Source organism: Cucurbita pepo, chromosome LG05 (genome assembly GCF_002806865.2).
Source record: "Cucurbita pepo subsp. pepo cultivar mu-cu-16 chromosome LG05, ASM280686v2, whole genome shotgun sequence".
NCBI lineage: Eukaryota > Viridiplantae > Streptophyta > Magnoliopsida > Cucurbitales > Cucurbitaceae > Cucurbita > Cucurbita pepo.
In genome coordinates this window covers 9,704,650-9,723,929 of record NC_036642.1, presented here as the reverse complement: position 1 = coordinate 9,723,929, position 19,280 = coordinate 9,704,650, and the positions used below count along the sequence as shown (strand labels likewise).

Sequence of the window (19,280 nt, the reverse complement as noted above, 5' to 3'; positions counted from 1 at the left end):
TAAAATAGTCAACATTTTATTATAAAATTGAAAATAAAAAGTAATAATACAGAAAAAATAATATTAGGTTATTACACAACACATACAATTAGGAGACCAAGAAAAAGGTGATGATTGAAACAGAGATACGTGCCTTCACTGGGAGGAGCCGACATTACAGCTCTTCATCCCATCTCCATCTCCACCTCCACTCCACCTACCTGCTTTCCATGGAGCTTCACCGCCGCCGCCGCAACCGCCGCCTCTCCTCTAATCTTCCTGCCCGCCATCTTGCTGGATAATGGGTCCAGGTTTCACCTCAACTCGTGCTTCACGTTTCACTCACTCTGCTTCGTTCATCCATTTTCATCCCCTTCTTTACCTCCTCTGTAACCTTTACCTTCTCCCTTTCCCCTTTTCCTCTCCACTCCCATGGCCGCCTCTGAAGAACCCAACGCCGCCGCTTCCCTTCACGGCTCCTCATCGGCTTCTCAGCCCCTTATCTCAAACCCCTCTCCTCCGCCGCTTCTATACCCTTACCCCACCATTGACGACCCACCACAGAGCAATCCCTCCGAATCTGACCCTTCTCAGTACCTTCAAATTTCCTACAACTACGGCCACCGGCCGTTCAAGGACATACCCATCCTTGTTCTTTTCATTCTCTTCGTTTTATCCTCTTTTGGGTTCGGGATTTTTGCCACTTTCAATCGAAATATCAGTTACTCTAACCTCTCCTCCTATTACTATGATCAGAAAACCTCCAATTGTGTCACGGACTCTGTTTTTCCTTCATCCCCCATTTGGGTTTTTCTCTACTCTTTCTCCTCTTCTTCCTCTGTTTTGAAATCCTTGATTTGGACCCTTGTAGCTACTTTGATTTTGAGCTTACCCATTTGCTTTTTTTTACTTCTCTTGCTTAAGCACTACACGAGGCAGATTGTATACGCCTCACTTCCTTTCTTCGTTCTTCTTCCTATCTTCATCAATGTCTATTGGTTCATTGCCTGTACGGTTAACCCCACTTGCAGCTACAACTTCCCTATGGTGTACAGAATATTAGTTCTGATCTTCATGTTCTTGGTGATTGGGGTAATCGTGTGGATATTTATCGTTAATTGGCATCGAATTGGGCTCACCATTAGTATAATTGGGGTTGCCTCGGATGCATTGTCAATGAATCTGGGTTTGCTTGTGGTTATACCGAGTATGACACTGGGGCTACTGATTTATTATGCACCAATTGTTCTGTTCTTGGTGTTTGCGAGGTTGAATGGGAAAATTGTGCCCCATCACCATGGATCGAGTGGAGACTATACTTGTGTTTGGAAGCAAGATAAGTGGGTACCTGCTTATTATGCATTGGCTATTCTTACGATGTTGTGGTCTGGTGCTGTAATGGTTGAAGGACAAGTTTATGTGATTAGTGGTACCATTTCGCAGTGGTATTTCTCGAAAGAAGAGGATGACACTCCAAGCCGGAGCATTAGAAAGTCTTTAAGGTTAGTAAAGATCGTGGCTTTGTTGTTTTGAATTGATTTGCCAAAGTATGTTTCATTTTGCCATCAAATTCATGTTTCTCACTTAGATTGTGGTCAAGTTCTTTGAGATTTCTTGTTCTTTATCATTATCTTCGAACTCACTGGCAATGAGGATGAAGTTGTTTACATTTGTATGATTTTATATGGGCTAGGTGAAGAGTGATTAGTGTAAGTTCTTCGAGCTCAATTGAGTGAAGCTTATAACTATAGACAAATGGTGGCAGTAACTGTCCAAGCCCACCGCTAACAGATATTGTCCTCTTTAGGCTTTCCCTTTCGGGCTTCCCCTCAAGGTTTTAAAACGTGTCAACTAGGAAGAGGTTTCCACACCCTTGTAAAGAATGATTTGTTCCCCTCTCCAACCGATGTGGGATCTCACAATCCACTCCCCTTCGAGGCCCAGTGTCCTCGCTGACACTCGTTCCCCTCTCCAATCACCGCGAGCCCCCCGATCTACCCCCTTCGGGGTTCAGCCTCAATTGAGTGAAGCTTATAACTATAGACAAATGGTGGCGGTAACCGTCCAAGCCCACCGCTAACAGATATTGTCCTCTTTAGGCTTTCCCTTTCACCGTGAGACCCCCCGATCTACCCCCTTCGGGGTTCAGCCTCAATTGAGTGAAGCTTATAACTATAGACAAATGGTGGCGGTAACCGTCCAAGCCCACCGCTAACAGATATTGTCCTCTTTAGGCTTTCCCTTTCACCGTGAGACCCCCCGATCTACCCCCTTCGGGGTTCAGCCTCAATTGAGTGAAGCTTATAACTATAGACAAATGGTGGCGGTAACCGTCCAAGCCCACCGCTAACAGATATTGTCCTCTTTAGGCTTTCCCTCAAGGTTTTAAAACGCGTCGGCTCGGAAGAGGTTTTCACACCCTTATAAAGAATGTTTTGTTCATCTCTCCAACCAATGTGGGATCTCACAATCCATTCCCCTCCGGGTTCCCGCGTCCTCACTAGCACTTGTTCTCCTCTCCAATCAATGTGGGATCCCCCGGTCCACCCCCGTTCGGGGTTCAGCCTCCTGGTTGGCACATCGCCCGGTGGTTGGCTCTGATACCATTTGTACCCGCCCAAGCCCACATACAGCAGATATTGTCCTCTTTGGGCTTCCCTTCAAGGTTTTAAAACGCGTCAAGTAGGGAGAGGTTTCCACATCCTTATAAAGAATGCTTCGTTCCCCTCTCCAACCAATGTGGGATCTCAGAGTGCCCTTGTTCACATTGATATTGATAACACCCATCTCTCGAAAAAAAAAAAAAAAAGGTTTGGAACACCCTCATAACATCCTCTTTAATGATTTTTCAAGCCTTTTTGATGAAGTCAGCGGTAGAATCATCAACTCCTTTTCTCTAGGATGGTGCTACCGAACCAGCCTCCCGGTAAGAACCCGTTCTGCTGATCTTTAGCATTGAGATGAACAAAGAAGATGAGAATCTCTGGTTCAACATCCTTTTCAGCAACTAGAGTTACCATTAAACCATTTCCCTTAATGTTAAAAGCTGGATCCTTATTGTTTGAATCAGCTCCCTCTTGATTCTAAAATTACTCGAATGGCAGTGAATAGCGAATGAACCAGGGGTAGACTAGGGTCCAAATTAGTGGAGAAGCCAAGGTTTTGGGGGACCTAGACCAAATGTCGGAGCAGAACCCCACCCGAAGGCTTGAGGAGAAGACTAATGGGTTCGATATCAAAGAGGAGACAAAGTCGTTGTTCGATGAAGAGAAGAAGGAAGGTGTTAAGAATAACCTGTATTACTAAAAAATTGACTTGAATAGATGTGTGGCTAATGAAGCAACGAATGCAAGAAGAAAAGGTATATGATATGATACCTGTTCGTGCTCTCTGTCCAGCATTTTATGCCATTCATTTCGATCTTCAAGCTGCAAAATGTAACCATTTTAAGTCATCGAGTCATTATACGACATCGTTTATGATTTTGATGTTATGTTGGCCATTGCCCACATGCAGGAATGCATTTGGTCCCTCTGCTGGCACTGTATGTTTATCTGGGTTACTAATTCTTGTGGTGCGTGTCGTTCGTGCTATGGTCGATAGTGCACGACAAGAAGATACTCCTGGGATGTTCAAGATCATTTTACGTTGCTGCGTAAATGCATTTCTGGCAGCTGTCGATTATCTGAACAAATTCACAATAACTTTTGCAGCAATAACTGGTGAAGCTTACTGCTCGTCTGCAAGAATGACATACGAACTCTTGAAACGAAACCTCCTTTCGACGGTTTTTGTCGAAACAATCTCCACACGTTTATTACTTGGAATTGCCTTCGTCCTCTCGGCCATATACGCAATTGTGGTACGTAGACACAAAATGGGCTGTAGTTTTGTTTTATGGTCTACCTTGAACACTTTCCCATTTCTATTTGCAGGCTTGTGCTATCTTACGAGCTGTGAGCCATCTTGGGGCCGATACGTACCTTGTGGCTTTTGCGGCATGGCTGCTCCTGATCGTGATACTCGAATTCTTTATCCACGTGTTGGATAATGTGATCGAAACTGTTTACGTGTGCTATGCCATTGATCGGGACAGAGGTGAAGTGTGCAAACAAGATGTTCACGAGGTTTATGTTCATCTACCCATTAGCAGAAATCACAGATCTTCCCTGGTAACTACTTCACTCCTTGTATAATAAATTAGCCCTGCAATTCACTTAGCATATGCGATTCTGTCTATAATGAGATGTCACCTTATACATTTTGAGCCTGCAGAGCCTTGTTCTTTATATATTGCATCGTGCATGAACCTTTTGTGCACCTTTCATGTTCGCGAGCCTAATGACTCGATGAATACTGTTCTTATGGGAATCGGTATTGAATTCTCTTAGAACAGTTCACCGATTAAAGACACTAGCTAGCTCAACTAGTTAAGACGTGTATTTTCGGCCAAGAGGTTAGAGGTTGGAACCATAGAACAAGAGAAGAGTATACTTGTGTAGGAGATGCTAACCGGATTAACCGAAAAATGATAGGTCAAAGGACTAATCAATGATCTCCGACCCTACCTAAGATAGAGATGTGAGCGTGGAGCTAAACATTTTATCACATTTTGCCCCTTCTTTTGTTCGTTCTCGAGGTTGTAATCGAAGAGAAGGGGCGACTATTTAATGGGAGTCACCTAGCACATTCAACTACCTTTTCTTTTGCAACTCACTTTTATTTTATTATTTTATTGATCAAAACATAAGTTTCAAAGCGATGTGTAATAGCCCAAACCCGCCATTAATAGATATTGGTCAATTTAGCTCGTTATTTATCGCTATCAGCTTCACCGTTTATAAACCCGTGTACTAGGGAGAGGTTTCCACCTTTACTAGACCCCTCTCCAACAAATGTGGGATCTTACAATCGGGGCCAGCGTCCTTGTTGGCACGCCGCTCGGTGTCTAGCTCTGATACCATTTGTAATAGTCAAAGTCCACCGCTAGCATATATTTCCATTTTGGCCCCGTTATGAATCGCCGCCAGCCTCATGACTTTTAAACGCGTCTACTAGGGAGATCCCTAATAAGACTCTCCAACAAATGTGGGATCTCACAATCCACCCCCTCTAGGGGCCAGCATCCTCGTTGGCATACTGCTTGGTGGCTAGCTCTGATACCATTTGTAACAGCTCAAGCTGACTACTTACAAATATTTCCACTTTGATCCGTTACATTTCGCCGTCAGCCTCATGGTTTTTAAACGTGTCTACTAGGAAGAGGTTCCACATCCTTATAAGACCCCTTTCCAACCAACGTGGGATCTCACAATCCCTCTTTTAGGGGCTAGCGTCCTCACTGGCACTCTGCTCAATGTTTGGCTCTAATACCATTTGTAACCGCCCAAGCCCACCTACAAATATTTCCACTTTGACCCGTTACGTTTCGCCACCAACCTCACGATTTTCAAATGCGTCTACTAGGAAGAGGTTTCCACACCTTTATAAGACCCTTTCCAACCAACGTGGGATCTCACAATCCCTAACCCTCTTATACACACGGGATTAGGGACACAAAACAAACCGTCCATATTCATTCTAAAGAGCTGATGGTTCTAGTATGGTTGCTACAATGGAATTGGATGTGTGATGCCATTGCCAACCAGAAAAGCAAATATAGAGCAATTCCATTAGAAAGAAGCCATAAAGTAGAGCCCAAGATTTGTTAAGAACACAGCTAGCAGATAAACATCACAACCTCCTCATTCCATCACCTTCATTATTTTGCCCACAAACTTGTAAGACTAAATCTCCTCAACCATTGCCCCACCTCCACCCCTCACTTCTCTCCCCTTTTCCCCTCCTTTTACTTGGACTCTTCTCTTTGTAATCTCACTTCCCCACTCTCTTCAATCTTATCTCGATCGCCAAATCCGGCTTTCAACTCCTTACTATTTACCCTATTTCCACGACGATACAATACTGCCCACTTGAGTCGGAATCTACACGGGCATGTTTTTCAGTTCGTTACTATTTACCCTATTTTCATGATGATATACTACTGCCCACTTGGGTCGGAATCTACACGGGCATGTTTTTCAGTTCGTTACTATTTACCCTATTTTCACGATGATATACTACTGTCCACTTGAGTCGGAATCTACACGAGCATGTTTTTCAGTTGATGATATAATACTGTCCACGTTGAGTTTGAACCTACATGAGCATGTTATTTAGTTTGTTACCATTTACTCTCACGATGATATAATATTGCCCACTTTGAGTTGGAATCTACACGGGCATGTTTTTCAGTTCGTTACTATTTACCCTATTTTCACGATGATATACTACTGTCCACTTGAGTCGGAATCTACACGGGCATGTTTTTCAGTTCGATGATATAATACTGTCCACGTTGAGTTTGAACCTACATGAGCATGTTATTTAGTTTGTTACCATTTACTCTCACGATGATATAATATTGCCCACTTTGAGTTGGAATCTACACGGGCATGTTTTTCAGTTCGTTACTATTTACCCTATTTTCACGATGATATACTACTGTCCACTTGAGTCGGAATCTACACGGGCATGTTTTTCAGTTCGATGATATAATACTGTCCACGTTGAGTTTGAACCTACATGAGCATGTTATTTAGTTTGTTACCATTTACTCTCACGATGATATAATATTGCCCACTTTGAGTTGGAATCTACACGGACATGTTTTTCCGTTTGTTACTATTTACCCTATTTCCACGATGACATATTACTGCCCACTTTGAGTTGGAATCTACAGGGGGCATGTTTTTTCAGGTCGTTACTATTTACCCTATTTCCACAATGACATATTACTGCCCACTTTAGTCGGTATCTACACGAGTATGTTTTTCAGTTTTTTACTTTTTACCCTTTTTTTCATGATTATATAATACTGCCCACTTTGAGTTGGAATCTACACGGGCATGTTTTTTCATGTCGTTACTATTTACCCTATTTCCACGATGATATATTACTGCCCACTTTAGTCGGTATCTACACTGGTATGTTTGTCAATTCTACGATGATATAATACTGTCCACTTTGAGTCGGAATCTACACGAGCTTGGCTTTCCCTCACCCCAAACGACTAACTACAAATGAAAATGTTGTTATTTACATGTATACCAAAGACCTTACTTCTTCTCGTTAACGTAGAACTATGAACCATTTTCCTTTGAACAAGAACTATCAAACCTTCTGTTCGTATAAAATAGCATAACGTATCACACGTGAAACGACTACGTTATTCACGGTCCATCTTTTTTTCTATTCCATAGAATTCCATCAATATGAGCAAGTCATAACATAGTTTTTCGATACCAATTATCAAAACATTATTCACATCGTCTCGAACTTTACATCCCCACACAATGGAATGATGGCCGGAACTTTCTACCAGACAAATTCATGGAAAAGCTCAAAACACTTTTTAGAACCAATAAAGCATTGAAATTAGAGAACAAACATTGAATCATAATAATAACAATAATGGCCAACTTGAACCTAGTCCTCTTATGCCTCATTGCTTTGCATAATTCAATGCCTCATTTATCTCAATTAACTTTTTTTTTTTTTAATTACACCGATAATATTTTACTCGCAAAGTTTGAATAATATTTTTAAATTTTAGAAACAAATTATTTTTTTAAAATATTTTTATCGAACTTTCGTATTTTTTAAATAAGATATTAATTTATAAGAATATTTTTAATTAAATTTGAATTAAATATAATATGAATATCTGTAAAAAGGAATTAAAAAATTTCAATATCTAAGCTTAGAACATTTTTTAATATTATATAATTTTAAGTGGTGAAATTTTTGGATCTACACATGGTTTGATGATGGAGGACAAAAGCGTAATTAAGTGCAATTGATGAGGGCATTTTAGTAAGGCGATCGTTATATAAAGCCGCGGACTTCGTTCACTCTTCACTCTAAGGTAGTCGATTTTCAGTAACTCAGAGCAGTTCCCGACGAGACCTCACAAATTCGCAATGGCGATGGCTTTCAAGATGGTATTAATTTATGCTCTTCGATTGTTGCTTTTTCTTCTTTTTTCTTTCTTGATTCTTGAATTTTGATCTTGTTAATGGCGAATCTCAGGCAACCACTGGAATGTGGGTGAGCGATGAGTGTAAGAATTCGTTCATGGAAATGAAATGGAAGAAGGTGCATAGGTATATTGTTTTTAAGATCGATGAAGGATCGAGGTTGGTTACTGTGGACAAGGTCGGCGGTTCGGCAGAAAGCTACGATGATCTCACCGCCTCATTGCCGACTGACGACTGTCGGTATGCTGTGTTCGATTTCGACTTCGTCACCATTGATAATTGCCGGAAGAGCAAGATCTTCTTCATCGCCTGGTATGTTGCTCGATTCTTCTCTGTTTTTCGTCGATCGCGTCCGTTCTTCACTCATCTAACCTCTGCTTCAGTTGAATCGTCCAATTCTCTCTGATTACTTGAATCTTGCGAAATACGCTTCTGTTTGGGCGGGAACTTTGATAACTGACTCAAAATTTCCTCAAATTCATAATCTCTTAATTCTGTTATAGATCCTAACTAATTACATGTTCAGAACAGTATAATCGCACATCTGAAATCGAATTTCTCTGGAAAAACTAACCGATTATATGATTATTCGTTTTCTCGACAAAGAATTTATCACTCGAGCACTGTAATGCAAGGATTTGGAGGACGGATCTGTATCTAAAACTGAAACAGAAATTGATCCTTCGGTTAATAAATCTGGTGCAGGTCACCGACCGCATCAAGAATTAGAGCAAAAATTCTATACGCAACTTCAAAAGCTGGACTGAGGAGAGTGCTGGAAGGTATACATTACGAGGTCCAAGCAACCGATCCAACTGAGATGGGGATCGATGTGATCAAGGACAGAGCCAAATAGATAAAAAGAATTAGAAAAAGAAAATAGCTAATCAATCGTTCTTTAGGCATCTTTTACTTCGTTTTTTAATAATCAATGACCACTCCCAATCACTATATGTTATCTGCTCTTTCCTTCTTTGTTTGTTCATCTTTATTTTTCTTTTTTGGGAACTAATGTAAGTAAAAATAAAAACTAATGTTGTGGACAATCAAAGCCCCTTTTCTTGTATTGGCTTTGATCTTGAAAAGGTGAGCTGCTGCTGATAATTTATGTAGTGTGTAATTTGATCTTATGTATATTGTTCTCTTGCCTTCTTAAAATTTCCTTCCCCACTTCTGTAGAAATAATTTAGTTTATGTTTATCTCAGCTTGAATCTGCATAATTCATCATGTTTTCAATGTTGATTTTGATGAAAATATCGAAATATTAATACGAACATACTCCTAAATAAATAATTGATTCATATCATAATCATTTGTTTGTTTGCAATGGAAGTTAGAATATGTGACACATGAAATTATAAAATAATGATTCATTGGAACACTTTAGTGATAAGGTCTAAATATTAGTATCCTTTATTGTGTGACAATATGAGCAATTATTGCTTGTGGCTAATCACGGATAACGACTTACCAACATAAATGTGTTGAGCTTCAGCCAAAAAAATAAAAAATAATAATAATAATAATAGTTACAAATAATGTATAGCAGCCCCATATTTTTTTTTATTGTTTATCGTATCTCTCATATATGTATATCTTTGTTAGGAATTAGGACTCTCCACAATAGTATGATATTGTCCACTTACTTTGCTTTGGCTTCTTAAAAAATATTGTCCACTTGCGGTCTTGTATCGTCTCAATGAAAAAAATAGTATTTCTCACTTATAAACTCATAATTTTCCACTAAATTGAACTCCACTTATAAACCCATGATCTTCTACTGAATTAACCAATGTGAGACTCATTCCTAATAATCCTCAACAATCTTGTTGTATAATAAACAACCACATTGAGTATTGTTATTGGTATATTATTATTGTTTACTTCTTGATGAAGATTTGAACTTTCATTCTTTTGATTTAGGACATTATGTTTTAGTTAGTTGAGACTTTAACGTGTATCATTCATTTACCTGAAATTTTATATATATTTCTTTTGATATGATTTGATTTTTTTTTTTTTTCCTTTTTAGCATTTTGTTACATATTTAAGTCCTTAATATTTTAAGTTCATAATATAATGTTTTAGTCGATTATATTAAAATATTTGAGGAATAGTTTTTGCATCATTATATTTGAGAGTAATTAAAGATATAAATAAGTGAAATTCTGAATTCAATAATTTGTGTTTTTATACATTGTTATGCTTAAATTGGCCAATTTACATTATTTATGTCATTTAGTCCGAGGAATTAATTCTTCTTTGTACTTTGATATTGATATTTTACTTGCTTACTAGTACCATACTATAAATAAGTCATTCATTTTTAAATTATATGAACGGGTAGCTCCATAATTGTATTTAAGTCATACATAACTATTCTACACGTATCATATTATGTTAAATAATTTTTTAGTTCAAGAATCTGTTCGGTACAGATTTGAACCCCTAATAATTTAATATCTCGATCCGTCCAATTAAACTAAATGAAAATGCATGTTTTTTTTTAACAATAAAAGGAAAAGATTTAAAAGAATTAAAAAAAAAAAAAAAAAACTTATCAACCTTTAATATAAAAATGAAAAGTAACCCATAATTTTACATAAAATTTTATAAAGGCCATGGGCCCGTTTATGATTAGTTACTGGGCCCCTTGAGAGGCCCAAAACAATCAACACCAAAGATGTCATGGGCCTCAAAATCCAAATGGTGACATTTCTACCTTAAATTTTTATTAATCAATAAAAAAGCAATTTCAATTATTAAAAAATTTTATTTAATAAATTTATCGTCATCTAATTTTATAATTATTTTTTAAATACCTATTAATTAAAAAATAATTTTTTTTTAAAATGCCAAGATTATTATTAAAAAGAATCATCCAAAATTTTGTTTTTGGCCTTTTATTTTCCCTATAACTAAGTAACCTTAATTTATTACTGCGGAAATAAATTAATTTAAATAAATAACTAAAAATAGCGCCAAGCACGAAAAAAACATTGATCCAACTTTCCAGCAAATATTCTTTATATAAAAAATAATCTAAAAATATCTATCTGAGTCTAGGACCCACCAGTGTGGGATCCAATGAGATCAGAACCGTCCATTTAAACGAATGATGATTAGATTTAGGGTCTAGTGGCAATAAACGGTTGGATGAATGGGAACATGACATTGATCATTGAGATCACTAGCACAGGATCTCCTCTCCTTCACTCTGCTGTTCCCTGCNAAAAAAAAAAAAAAAAAAAAAAAAAAAAAAAAAAAAAAAACTGCACGCTTTCTTATGCCACGCGCTTCATGGCACGTGCTTATCAAGCACTCTCCAAAATCCCGGACTTTTTTCAACGTTCGAGTAGAGTGAGATTCGAATATTTGAACTCTTTATCGATGATATATGTTTCAATTAGCTTAGCTAAACTCGAGTTGACGTAAATATCTAATTATTTGAGTTATTTTAGTATTTTTTAATTATCGATTGGTTAGACAATACTCAAATTAATTATATTTTTTTAAATATTTTTAATAAATTTTAAAGTGCCCAGTATCAATTTGATCTTAATAAAAATTTCTTCAAAAACTATATATTTAACGTGACATTAAAAAATTAAAATTTGAGTTAATCAAAGGACAACCAAAATTAAAAAATTAAAGCTTTACTTACAAAATATAATATAATTAATTAAAGACGTTTTAAATTATATGAATCTAAATTTATGTAAAAGAATCGTCACGCTTTAAATCCGACCTACCTACTAATTATCATGCATTAAATATGTACATTGGTGTATCACTCATCAAATATCCATGTCTCTATTTTTCTTATAAAAAAAAAATAAACATTAAATTAATAATTAAGTACATTATTCATTATTATCATCCACGCAAGCTAATGCATCAATTATTCCACTTTTCCCCCTTTTTTAAAAATAATTTCTTAAATACCCATCTAGTTTTAGAAATTTACGAAAGCAACCCCACAGTTTTTTTTTTACTTTTCCCTTTTATTTGAATTTAAATAAATAATTTTGAAATATAGCAATAATAAATAATATTGCACGAGACGGCGTCGTTTAACGACAAATTGTACTTTCCACCGGTCCCGCAACTAAAAGACGCTGACTCATCAAATCTCCCTTAACGGCGTCGTTTAGTTCTTAATTTTATATTTAACAATTAATTAATTTAAATTAAAGGAATTGAACAGTCGTCTCTTTTATATTCCCTCCCCCCCAGTTCTGCTCGTCGGCGTATTCAGTTCCATTTCCACTCTCTAATGGCCGCTTGTTTCGCCGCTTCTCTCTCCTCTTCCATCTTCTTCTCTCTACTCCTGTTAATCCATGGCTCTACAGTTCCGGCTGATCCGCCATTGAAGACCTTCATCTTCCGTGTGGACAGTTTCGCTAAACCCTCTGTTTTTCCCACCCATTTCCACTGGTACACTTCCGAGTTCGCCGAATCCCACAAAATCCTCCATGTTTACGACACCGTGGTTCATGGATTCTCTGCAACTTTCACTCAAGAGCAAGCTGATTCCGTCGGAAAACACCCTTCTGTGCTTGCTGTCTTTGAGGACCGTCGCCGTCAGCTTCACACCACGCGTTCCCCTCAATTTCTCGGCCTTCGAAACCAGCGTGGTTTGTGGTCTGATTCCGATTATGGGTCGGATGTAATCATTGGAGTTTTCGATACTGGGATTTCCCCTGAACGGCGGAGCTTCTCCGATGTGAATTTGGGGCCGATTCCTCGCCGGTGGAAAGGGGTTTGTCAGACTGGAACTAAGTTCACGGCCAAAAACTGTAATAGGAAGATCGTCGGTGCGAGGTTTTTCTCTAAGGGTCACGAAGCAGGGGCCAACGCTGCTGGTCCGATTATTGGGATTAACGACACCGTTGAGTACCGATCTCCGAGAGACGCCGACGGCCATGGGACTCACACGGCATCGACGGCGGCTGGGCGTCACGCGTTTCAGGCGAGTTTGGAGGGTTATGCTTCGGGAATCGCGAAGGGTGTGGCCCCTAAGGCACGTTTGGCAGTTTACAAAGTCTGTTGGAAAAATTCGGGTTGTTTCGATTCCGATATTCTCGCTGCGTTTGATTCTGCTGTTAACGACGGCGTCGATGTCATTTCGATCTCGATTGGTGGCGGCGATGGCGTTTCCACGCCGTATTATCTTGACCCAATTGCAATCGGGGCGTACGGCGCCGCTTCTAGGGGCATTTTCGTTTCGTCTTCGGCTGGCAATGATGGACCCAATGGGATGTCAGTGACGAACTTAGCGCCGTGGATTACGACGGTCGGAGCTGGTACAATTGACCGGAATTTCCCGGCGGTGGTGATTATGGGAAACCGACGGAAGATTCACGGCGTTTCGCTGTACGCCGGAGCGCCATTGAACGGTACAATGTATCCGTTGGTTTACCCTGGAAAATCAGGGGAGCTCTCTGCTTCGCTCTGTATGGAGAGTTCGCTTGACCCTAAGATTGTGACCGGAAAAATTGTTATCTGCGACAGAGGAAGTAGCCCCAGAGTGGCGAAAGGTTTGGTGGTGAAGAAGGCCGGCGGCGTCGGAATGATTCTGGCGAATGGAATTTCGAACGGTGAAGGACTCGTCGGCGATGCCCATATCCTTCCCGCCTGCGCCGTCGGCTCTGTAGAAGGCGATGCCATGAAAGCCTACGCATCGTCCTCTGGAAATCCCACCGCCACCATCGCCTTCCGAGGCACACGAATCGGAATCAAACCGGCGCCGGTGGTGGCTTCGTTTTCTGCAAGAGGGCCAAATGGATTAAACCCTGAAATTCTAAAACCGGACATGATCGCACCAGGGGTTAACATTTTAGCCGCTTGGACAGACGTCGTCGGCCCAACTGGTTTAGACTTCGATACACGAAAAACAGAGTTCAATATCTTGTCAGGTACATCAATGGCGTGTCCTCATATAAGTGGAGCTGCCGCTCTGTTGAAATCAGCACATCCCGATTGGAGTCCGGCGGCAGTAAGATCCGCCATGATGACCACCGCAAGAATCACCGACAACCGACGGCAGCCGACGACGGAAGAATCCACCGGAAAAGCTTCTACGCCGTACGATTTCGGTGCCGGTCATGTGAATCTCGGCCTTGCAATGGACCCTGGACTAGTCTACGACATTACAAACACCGATTATGTCAACTTCCTATGCTCAATCGGCTACAGATCAAAGATGATCCAGGTCATATCTCGAACGCCGGTGAAATGTCCAACGAGGAAGCCATTGCCAGGGAATTTGAACTACCCATCAATCGTAGCAGTGTTTTCCAGTCTATCAAAAGGGTTGTCCACAAAATCGTTTATCCGAACGGCGACGAACGTGGGGGCGGCGAATTCGGTGTACCAAGCTAAAATCGAAGCTCCGAAAGGGGCGACGGTGAAGGTAAAACCATCGAAACTAGTATTCTCAACGGCAGTAAAGAAACAGAGCTTCGTAGTGGCCATATCAGCTAACAACCAGAATCTGACACTAGGCGATGTGGGTGCAGTCTTTGGTTCTCTTTTATGGTCTGATGGAAAGCATGTGGTCCGAACACCACTGGTAGTTACCAAATTAGAGCCGTTGTAATAGTAAAAACCTTCCAAGTTCGATCATGTTCTTATGATCCATTAAAAAACAACACAAAAAAAAACTAAAAAATTTGCTACTTCCTTTTTGAGCTCTTAAACTTATATCAACTTAGTTTCATATATTTTCTGTATTTCATCTGTAATTTTTATGGGTATTTATGTTGAGGAATCACGGATCTCCACATTGAACCTATGGATGGTGGATTGTACAATTTTTATGGGTATTTATGTTAACGGGTGCCATCGATGACGCTAGCCCCAAAGGAGGGTGGATTGTGATGTCCCACATTGGTCAGGAGAAAACGAAACACCCTTGTAAGAATATAGAAACCTACCATCGTAGACGCGTTTTAAAACCTTGAGTGGAAATAAAAAAGGACAGTATATACTAGCGGTGTGGATGCATGGTGCAGAGTTTTATTACCACTTTATACAAAATTACAAAATCAAAATCTACCTAAACTACTCAAACGGCTAACAAAAAAACCTAGAATGGATATCAAAGATGAAATCCTTGGTACATAATGTTGCAAGCATTGTAATAACAAAATTGCGCCATCTCATACTCGTGTTCAACAAATCTGAAGTGTGATTTCAAGACCTCGAACTCCTTTAATTTCTTCGAGAGCTCGTATTCATTGCAACTTTCCACGTCAAATAGTTGTAACATCTTCTTATGAATCACCATAGCTTTTACTCTCGCACACTGAATTTGAACATATATGCGATGTGTTTGCAAGCCCACGAACTCCTCGAATTTCTTCGACAACCCATACAAAAACCCATCACAAATTTCCGCATTGAAATCATACCGTTGCAACATCTTCTCATGAAGCAGCGCAGTCATTAAACTATCTGAACCAGCGTGATGCTTCAATCCAAAGCGTTTTTGGTCCAGCAATTGCCCTAATTTCTCGAGTCCTAAATTCCCCCCTTCGAGCCCTTCGCAGAATCGCGCCATATGTTTTAAATCCCTCACGGTCCCCACTCTCCTCGCCACGATCCATTCGAATTCGCCCAATGTTTCCGGCAAGCTTTTAACCACACCCATCGCCAACATCAGATATCCAATATCGTATAATCCGTGAAATGTAACCCACCGATATATTGCATGCTTTCGTATCGTATATAAGAATCTTATTGCGAATTTTCTAACCTGAATTCCATCTTTTTTCAGTTTCCCAAAATCCAAGCCGTTCTGTTTCAGAAAACAAATCGACGCAGGGTTATGAGCGTCGATTTCAGGATCGAAGTCAGAGAAATTAAACTCCCATGTACCGCCGATGTTCCCTACTTCATCAGAAACTGTCACACCCAGTTGAATCACTTTGGTTTGGTTGACATTGAATCGAAAGTCTGCGTAGAGTTCTTCATCAATCGTGCCCCAAGGAGTTCTCTTGATACACCCAGGAAATTCAGTGTCGATCGACATAACTGAGTACGATAGCAAACAACGGTCGAGCCGAATGATTTCATGATCGAGATTGTAAGCCCATACCTCTCTAATCAAAGGGTTATCTCCTCTCGGGCCTCGAACAATTCTATCCATTACGTTAGAAAATCTCTCTATTTTTGTTTTTGAATTTGCTGTGTGTGTGTTCTTCGTTGAATCAAACTTCTTCGATATGCGACGAACGGAGAATATTTATAGCAGAAATATAATTATGTTCGAATTTCCTTATCCTAATAGGAGAGCGGTAAGATAGAGCGGTAGATTTGAATTTGGCGCCAAAAATATAGGATTGTTGGGATTTTTGAAAATGATAATATTTTTATCATGGGAATATAAATGCTTTCTTGAGCTGAATTATTAATTTAATAAATCAGACTCCAAAATTATAGCTGTATTTGGACCGTTAAAATGCAATAAAATATATTATTTATTCTTTAACAACAAATTGTATTTGATTTTGTAACTATTATTAATATTTATTTTCACTCATAAATTTGAAATTTAATTTTTATCCTATCTTTAGTTTTCAAAATATTACACTTTTTTATGTTGAAAATTAGTTAAAAACTTAATCATTAAATTAATTAACTAATAGAAAATTAACAAAGATGATTAAAAGTAAATATAGTGAAAACTTCAGAGAGTTTATAAACTTTGATAACTAGACCAATGCAATCCAATCTAAACTGTAAAGGTCAGGTCAGGTTAGATTATTATTATTATTATTATTATTTGAATTTAGTTGAATTTTTTGGAAATGAAAAAATTTGTATCACATATGAACTAAGAGACATCAATCATACACTATATTTCGAATATGGGAAGAAAATGTTGTTAAAATTATCAAAACATATTTCAATTTATGCCACGTTAAAAGAATAATAAAGTTATTTTATTTTATTTTATTAATATATTTTAAGACTTCCTATTTAGTTTAGTTACCTTTACCGCTAGTTATACAGTAGGAATATTATAACTCTTGTAATGAGTTTAACCGTTTTATTCCTATTTAGTTTAGTTACCTTTACCGCTAGTTATACAGTAGGAATATTATAACTCTTGTAATGAGTTTAACCGTTTTATTTTGAGGTTATATAGAGTATGTATGTTGTATTTGTAAGTAACTTAAACAGAGTTTTGTACTTTTCTTTAAACAATGACTAAGTTTCTTTAAAATTTTATATAGTTTAGATTGCATGTATAATCATTAAAGTTTGACAGGATAAGTCTTGTTTATGAAGTGATTCAGATTTCAAACCCGTGTTCTTGTCTTGAGATATTCGATCAACAAGTTAATTTGAATCTTACTCCCGTTGTCCCGTTGTAGTGATTTCTTATTATTTGGTGCGAGAGTTTTATAGTTTGATTCGTTATCATGTGGTATTAGAGCTATTGGACTGATTTCCTTATCATTTGTGATCAGACCTTTCTCTGTTGATTCCATGTATGTTTTATTCGAGGCACCAATTCGAGAATAAGGTTACATCCAAATCTAATTAGACTTTGAACATGTTGTACGATCAAATCAATACAACTAAAATTTCAAATTCATTCAGAAGATTTTCTCAACTTACACCGAGATCGACTTAAAACTACTCCATAATGATAAACAAAAACTCATAGAAATCATTCATAATCCCACAACGAACAACAAATCTGCCCAAACATGATCCTCTGATTCACGTTCATGTCCTTGAACTTGTTCTGAAGCCCATACAAATGGCCGTCATACACCCTGATTCCAAACCGAGCCACCGCGCCATCTTCGCATGCACAAAAGCAGTCAACAAGCTGTCCGAACCAGCATGGTGCTTCATCCCAAACCTCTTCTCGCCCAGCAATTCCCCAAGTCTCTCAAGCCCAACCTTCCCCTGTTCCAGCCCTTCGCACCACCGAGCCACCTCCTTCAAATCCCTCACAACCCCAACTCCACGCGCCACCATCTCTGCAAATTCCTCCATTGATTCCGGCAACTCCTCGGCTACCCCCATCGCCTTCACAAGATACCCAATATCGTATAATCCATGGAATGTGACCCATTTACGAACACGGCTTCTTCGTATGATACGCGAGAATTTTAGAGTGAATAGGCTTAAGGGGATCCCCTGTTTCTTGAGCTTCGCAAAATCGAGACCGTTCTGTTCCAGAAACGAAATCGATGAAGGATTTTGAGTGTCGATTTGATGGTCGAAATCGGAGAAGTTGAACTCCCATGAGCCGGCGACTTGCCCAGATTCATCAGAAGCTGTTAAACCCAGTTGAATTAACTTGGTTTGGTTCACGTTGAATCGGAGATCTTCGTAGACGCGTTCATCGATCGAGCCCCATGGGGTGCTCCTAATGCACCCAGGAAATTCGGTGTCGATGGATAGGATATGGTTAGCTTGAAGGCAGCGTTCGAGGCGGAGGATTTCATGATCGAAATTGGAAGCCCAAACTTCTTGGATCGAAGGTGTTCTTCTTCTAGGACGTGCTCGATTTCTTCTACCCATTTGATTCAATCGCTGTAAAATCTCTCTGTTCTTGGTTTGCTGTTATAGAAGAAGACCCTTTGGGGGTTTCACAAAAGGAAAATATTTCCTTATATGAACATTAATTTCAGATTTTGTAATTTTACTTTCTTTTTTCTTTTTATAATTTGATGTTTTAAAAGTATAAAATTAAATTAAAATGATTATTTAAGTGTCGTCTCGTGTAGCCCTAGGAATCGACCTAAACTAGCCTTCAGTTTTTCTATCTCTCGACTTCGTATTTCCCTCTTGTTGTCCCACTTCCCTTGTTACTGATTGTGCCTGCTTCACAAGTTGTGACCACTTACTGCCTTAGATAGTCTTCGTCCTACCGTCCATCGTGATCTCATTTATGTACACCGTCATCTCATTTTTGAATGATTTCTTCTCCTCGTGATCTCGAGTTTTACCATTGTAGCATCNTTTTTTTTTTTTTTTGTAGATTTTTCTCTCTCAAAGCTTGTCACTGATAAGTTTGTGTCTATCTTAAGGATGAGTATGAGCTTGTTTTCTCCAATGATTCTTTTCCTTTTTTATCTCTCTTCCATATCAATGTGATTGTGAGATCTCACATATATCAGAGAGAAACTAAGTCTTCCTTCAAGAGTGTGGAAACATTTTTTTATTAGAAACATTTTAAAATGGTGAGGACAATA

At 38.9% G+C, this 19,280-nt stretch overlaps 5 protein-coding genes across 5 annotated transcripts; 3 read left to right on the top strand and 2 right to left on the bottom strand.

The window, feature by feature from the left end:
• Positions 1-87: 87 nt before the first annotated feature.
• Positions 88-4,306, top strand: LOC111795945 (CTL-like protein DDB_G0288717). Its single transcript, XM_023678590.1, has 3 exons — positions 88-1,481; positions 3,496-3,841; positions 3,915-4,306. The coding sequence occupies exons 1-3, from the start codon at positions 412-414 to the stop codon at positions 4,173-4,175; spliced, it is 1,677 nt and encodes a 558-aa protein (XP_023534358.1). The 5' UTR covers positions 88-411; the 3' UTR covers positions 4,176-4,306.
• Positions 4,307-7,937: 3,631 nt separating this feature from the next.
• LOC111794772 (actin-depolymerizing factor 5-like) lies at positions 7,938-9,215 on the top strand. The gene is made up of 3 exons (XM_023676910.1): positions 7,938-8,021; positions 8,110-8,369; positions 8,763-9,215. Exons 1-3 carry the CDS (start codon positions 8,001-8,003, stop codon positions 8,911-8,913), a joined length of 432 nt encoding a protein of 143 aa, XP_023532678.1. The 5' UTR covers positions 7,938-8,000; the 3' UTR covers positions 8,914-9,215.
• A 3,074-nt stretch (positions 9,216-12,289) lies between these two features.
• Positions 12,290-14,873, top strand: LOC111794614 (subtilisin-like protease SBT1.6). The gene has a single exon (XM_023676683.1). It carries the CDS (start codon positions 12,335-12,337, stop codon positions 14,657-14,659), a length of 2,325 nt encoding a protein of 774 aa, XP_023532451.1. The 5' UTR covers positions 12,290-12,334; the 3' UTR covers positions 14,660-14,873.
• Positions 14,874-15,160: 287 nt separating this feature from the next.
• On the bottom strand, positions 15,161-16,210 carry LOC111795145 (putative CCR4-associated factor 1 homolog 8). The gene has a single exon (XM_023677404.1). It carries the CDS (start codon positions 16,208-16,210, stop codon positions 15,161-15,163), a length of 1,050 nt encoding a protein of 349 aa, XP_023533172.1.
• A 1,589-nt stretch (positions 16,211-17,799) lies between these two features.
• Positions 17,800-18,606, bottom strand: LOC111795144 (putative CCR4-associated factor 1 homolog 8). The gene has a single exon (XM_023677403.1). The coding sequence runs from the start codon at positions 18,604-18,606 to the stop codon at positions 17,800-17,802; it is 807 nt and encodes a 268-aa protein (XP_023533171.1).
• Positions 18,607-19,280: the final 674 nt, after the last annotated feature.

Coding starts and splice junctions, on each gene's coding strand:
- LOC111795945 (XM_023678590.1), top strand. CDS start 412: ATGGCCGCCTCTGAAGAACCCAACGCCGCCGCTTCCCTTCACGGCTCC. Junction 1,482..3,495: donor AGCATTAGAAAGTCTTTAAG/GTTAGTAAAGAT, acceptor GCCCACATGCAG/GAATGCATTTGGTCCCTCTG. Junction 3,842..3,914: donor CGGCCATATACGCAATTGTG/GTACGTAGACAC, acceptor TTCTATTTGCAG/GCTTGTGCTATCTTACGAGC.
- LOC111794772 (XM_023676910.1), top strand. CDS start 8,001: ATGGCGATGGCTTTCAAGATG. Junction 8,022..8,109: donor TGGCGATGGCTTTCAAGATG/GTATTAATTTAT, acceptor GGCGAATCTCAG/GCAACCACTGGAATGTGGGT. Junction 8,370..8,762: donor AAGATCTTCTTCATCGCCTG/GTATGTTGCTCG, acceptor AATCTGGTGCAG/GTCACCGACCGCATCAAGAA.
- LOC111794614 (XM_023676683.1), top strand. CDS start 12,335: ATGGCCGCTTGTTTCGCCGCTTCTCTCTCCTCTTCCATCTTCTTCTCT.
- LOC111795145 (XM_023677404.1), bottom strand. CDS start 16,210: ATGGATAGAATTGTTCGAGGCCCGAGAGGAGATAACCCTTTGATTAGA.
- LOC111795144 (XM_023677403.1), bottom strand. CDS start 18,606: ATGGGTAGAAGAAATCGAGCACGTCCTAGAAGAAGAACACCTTCGATC.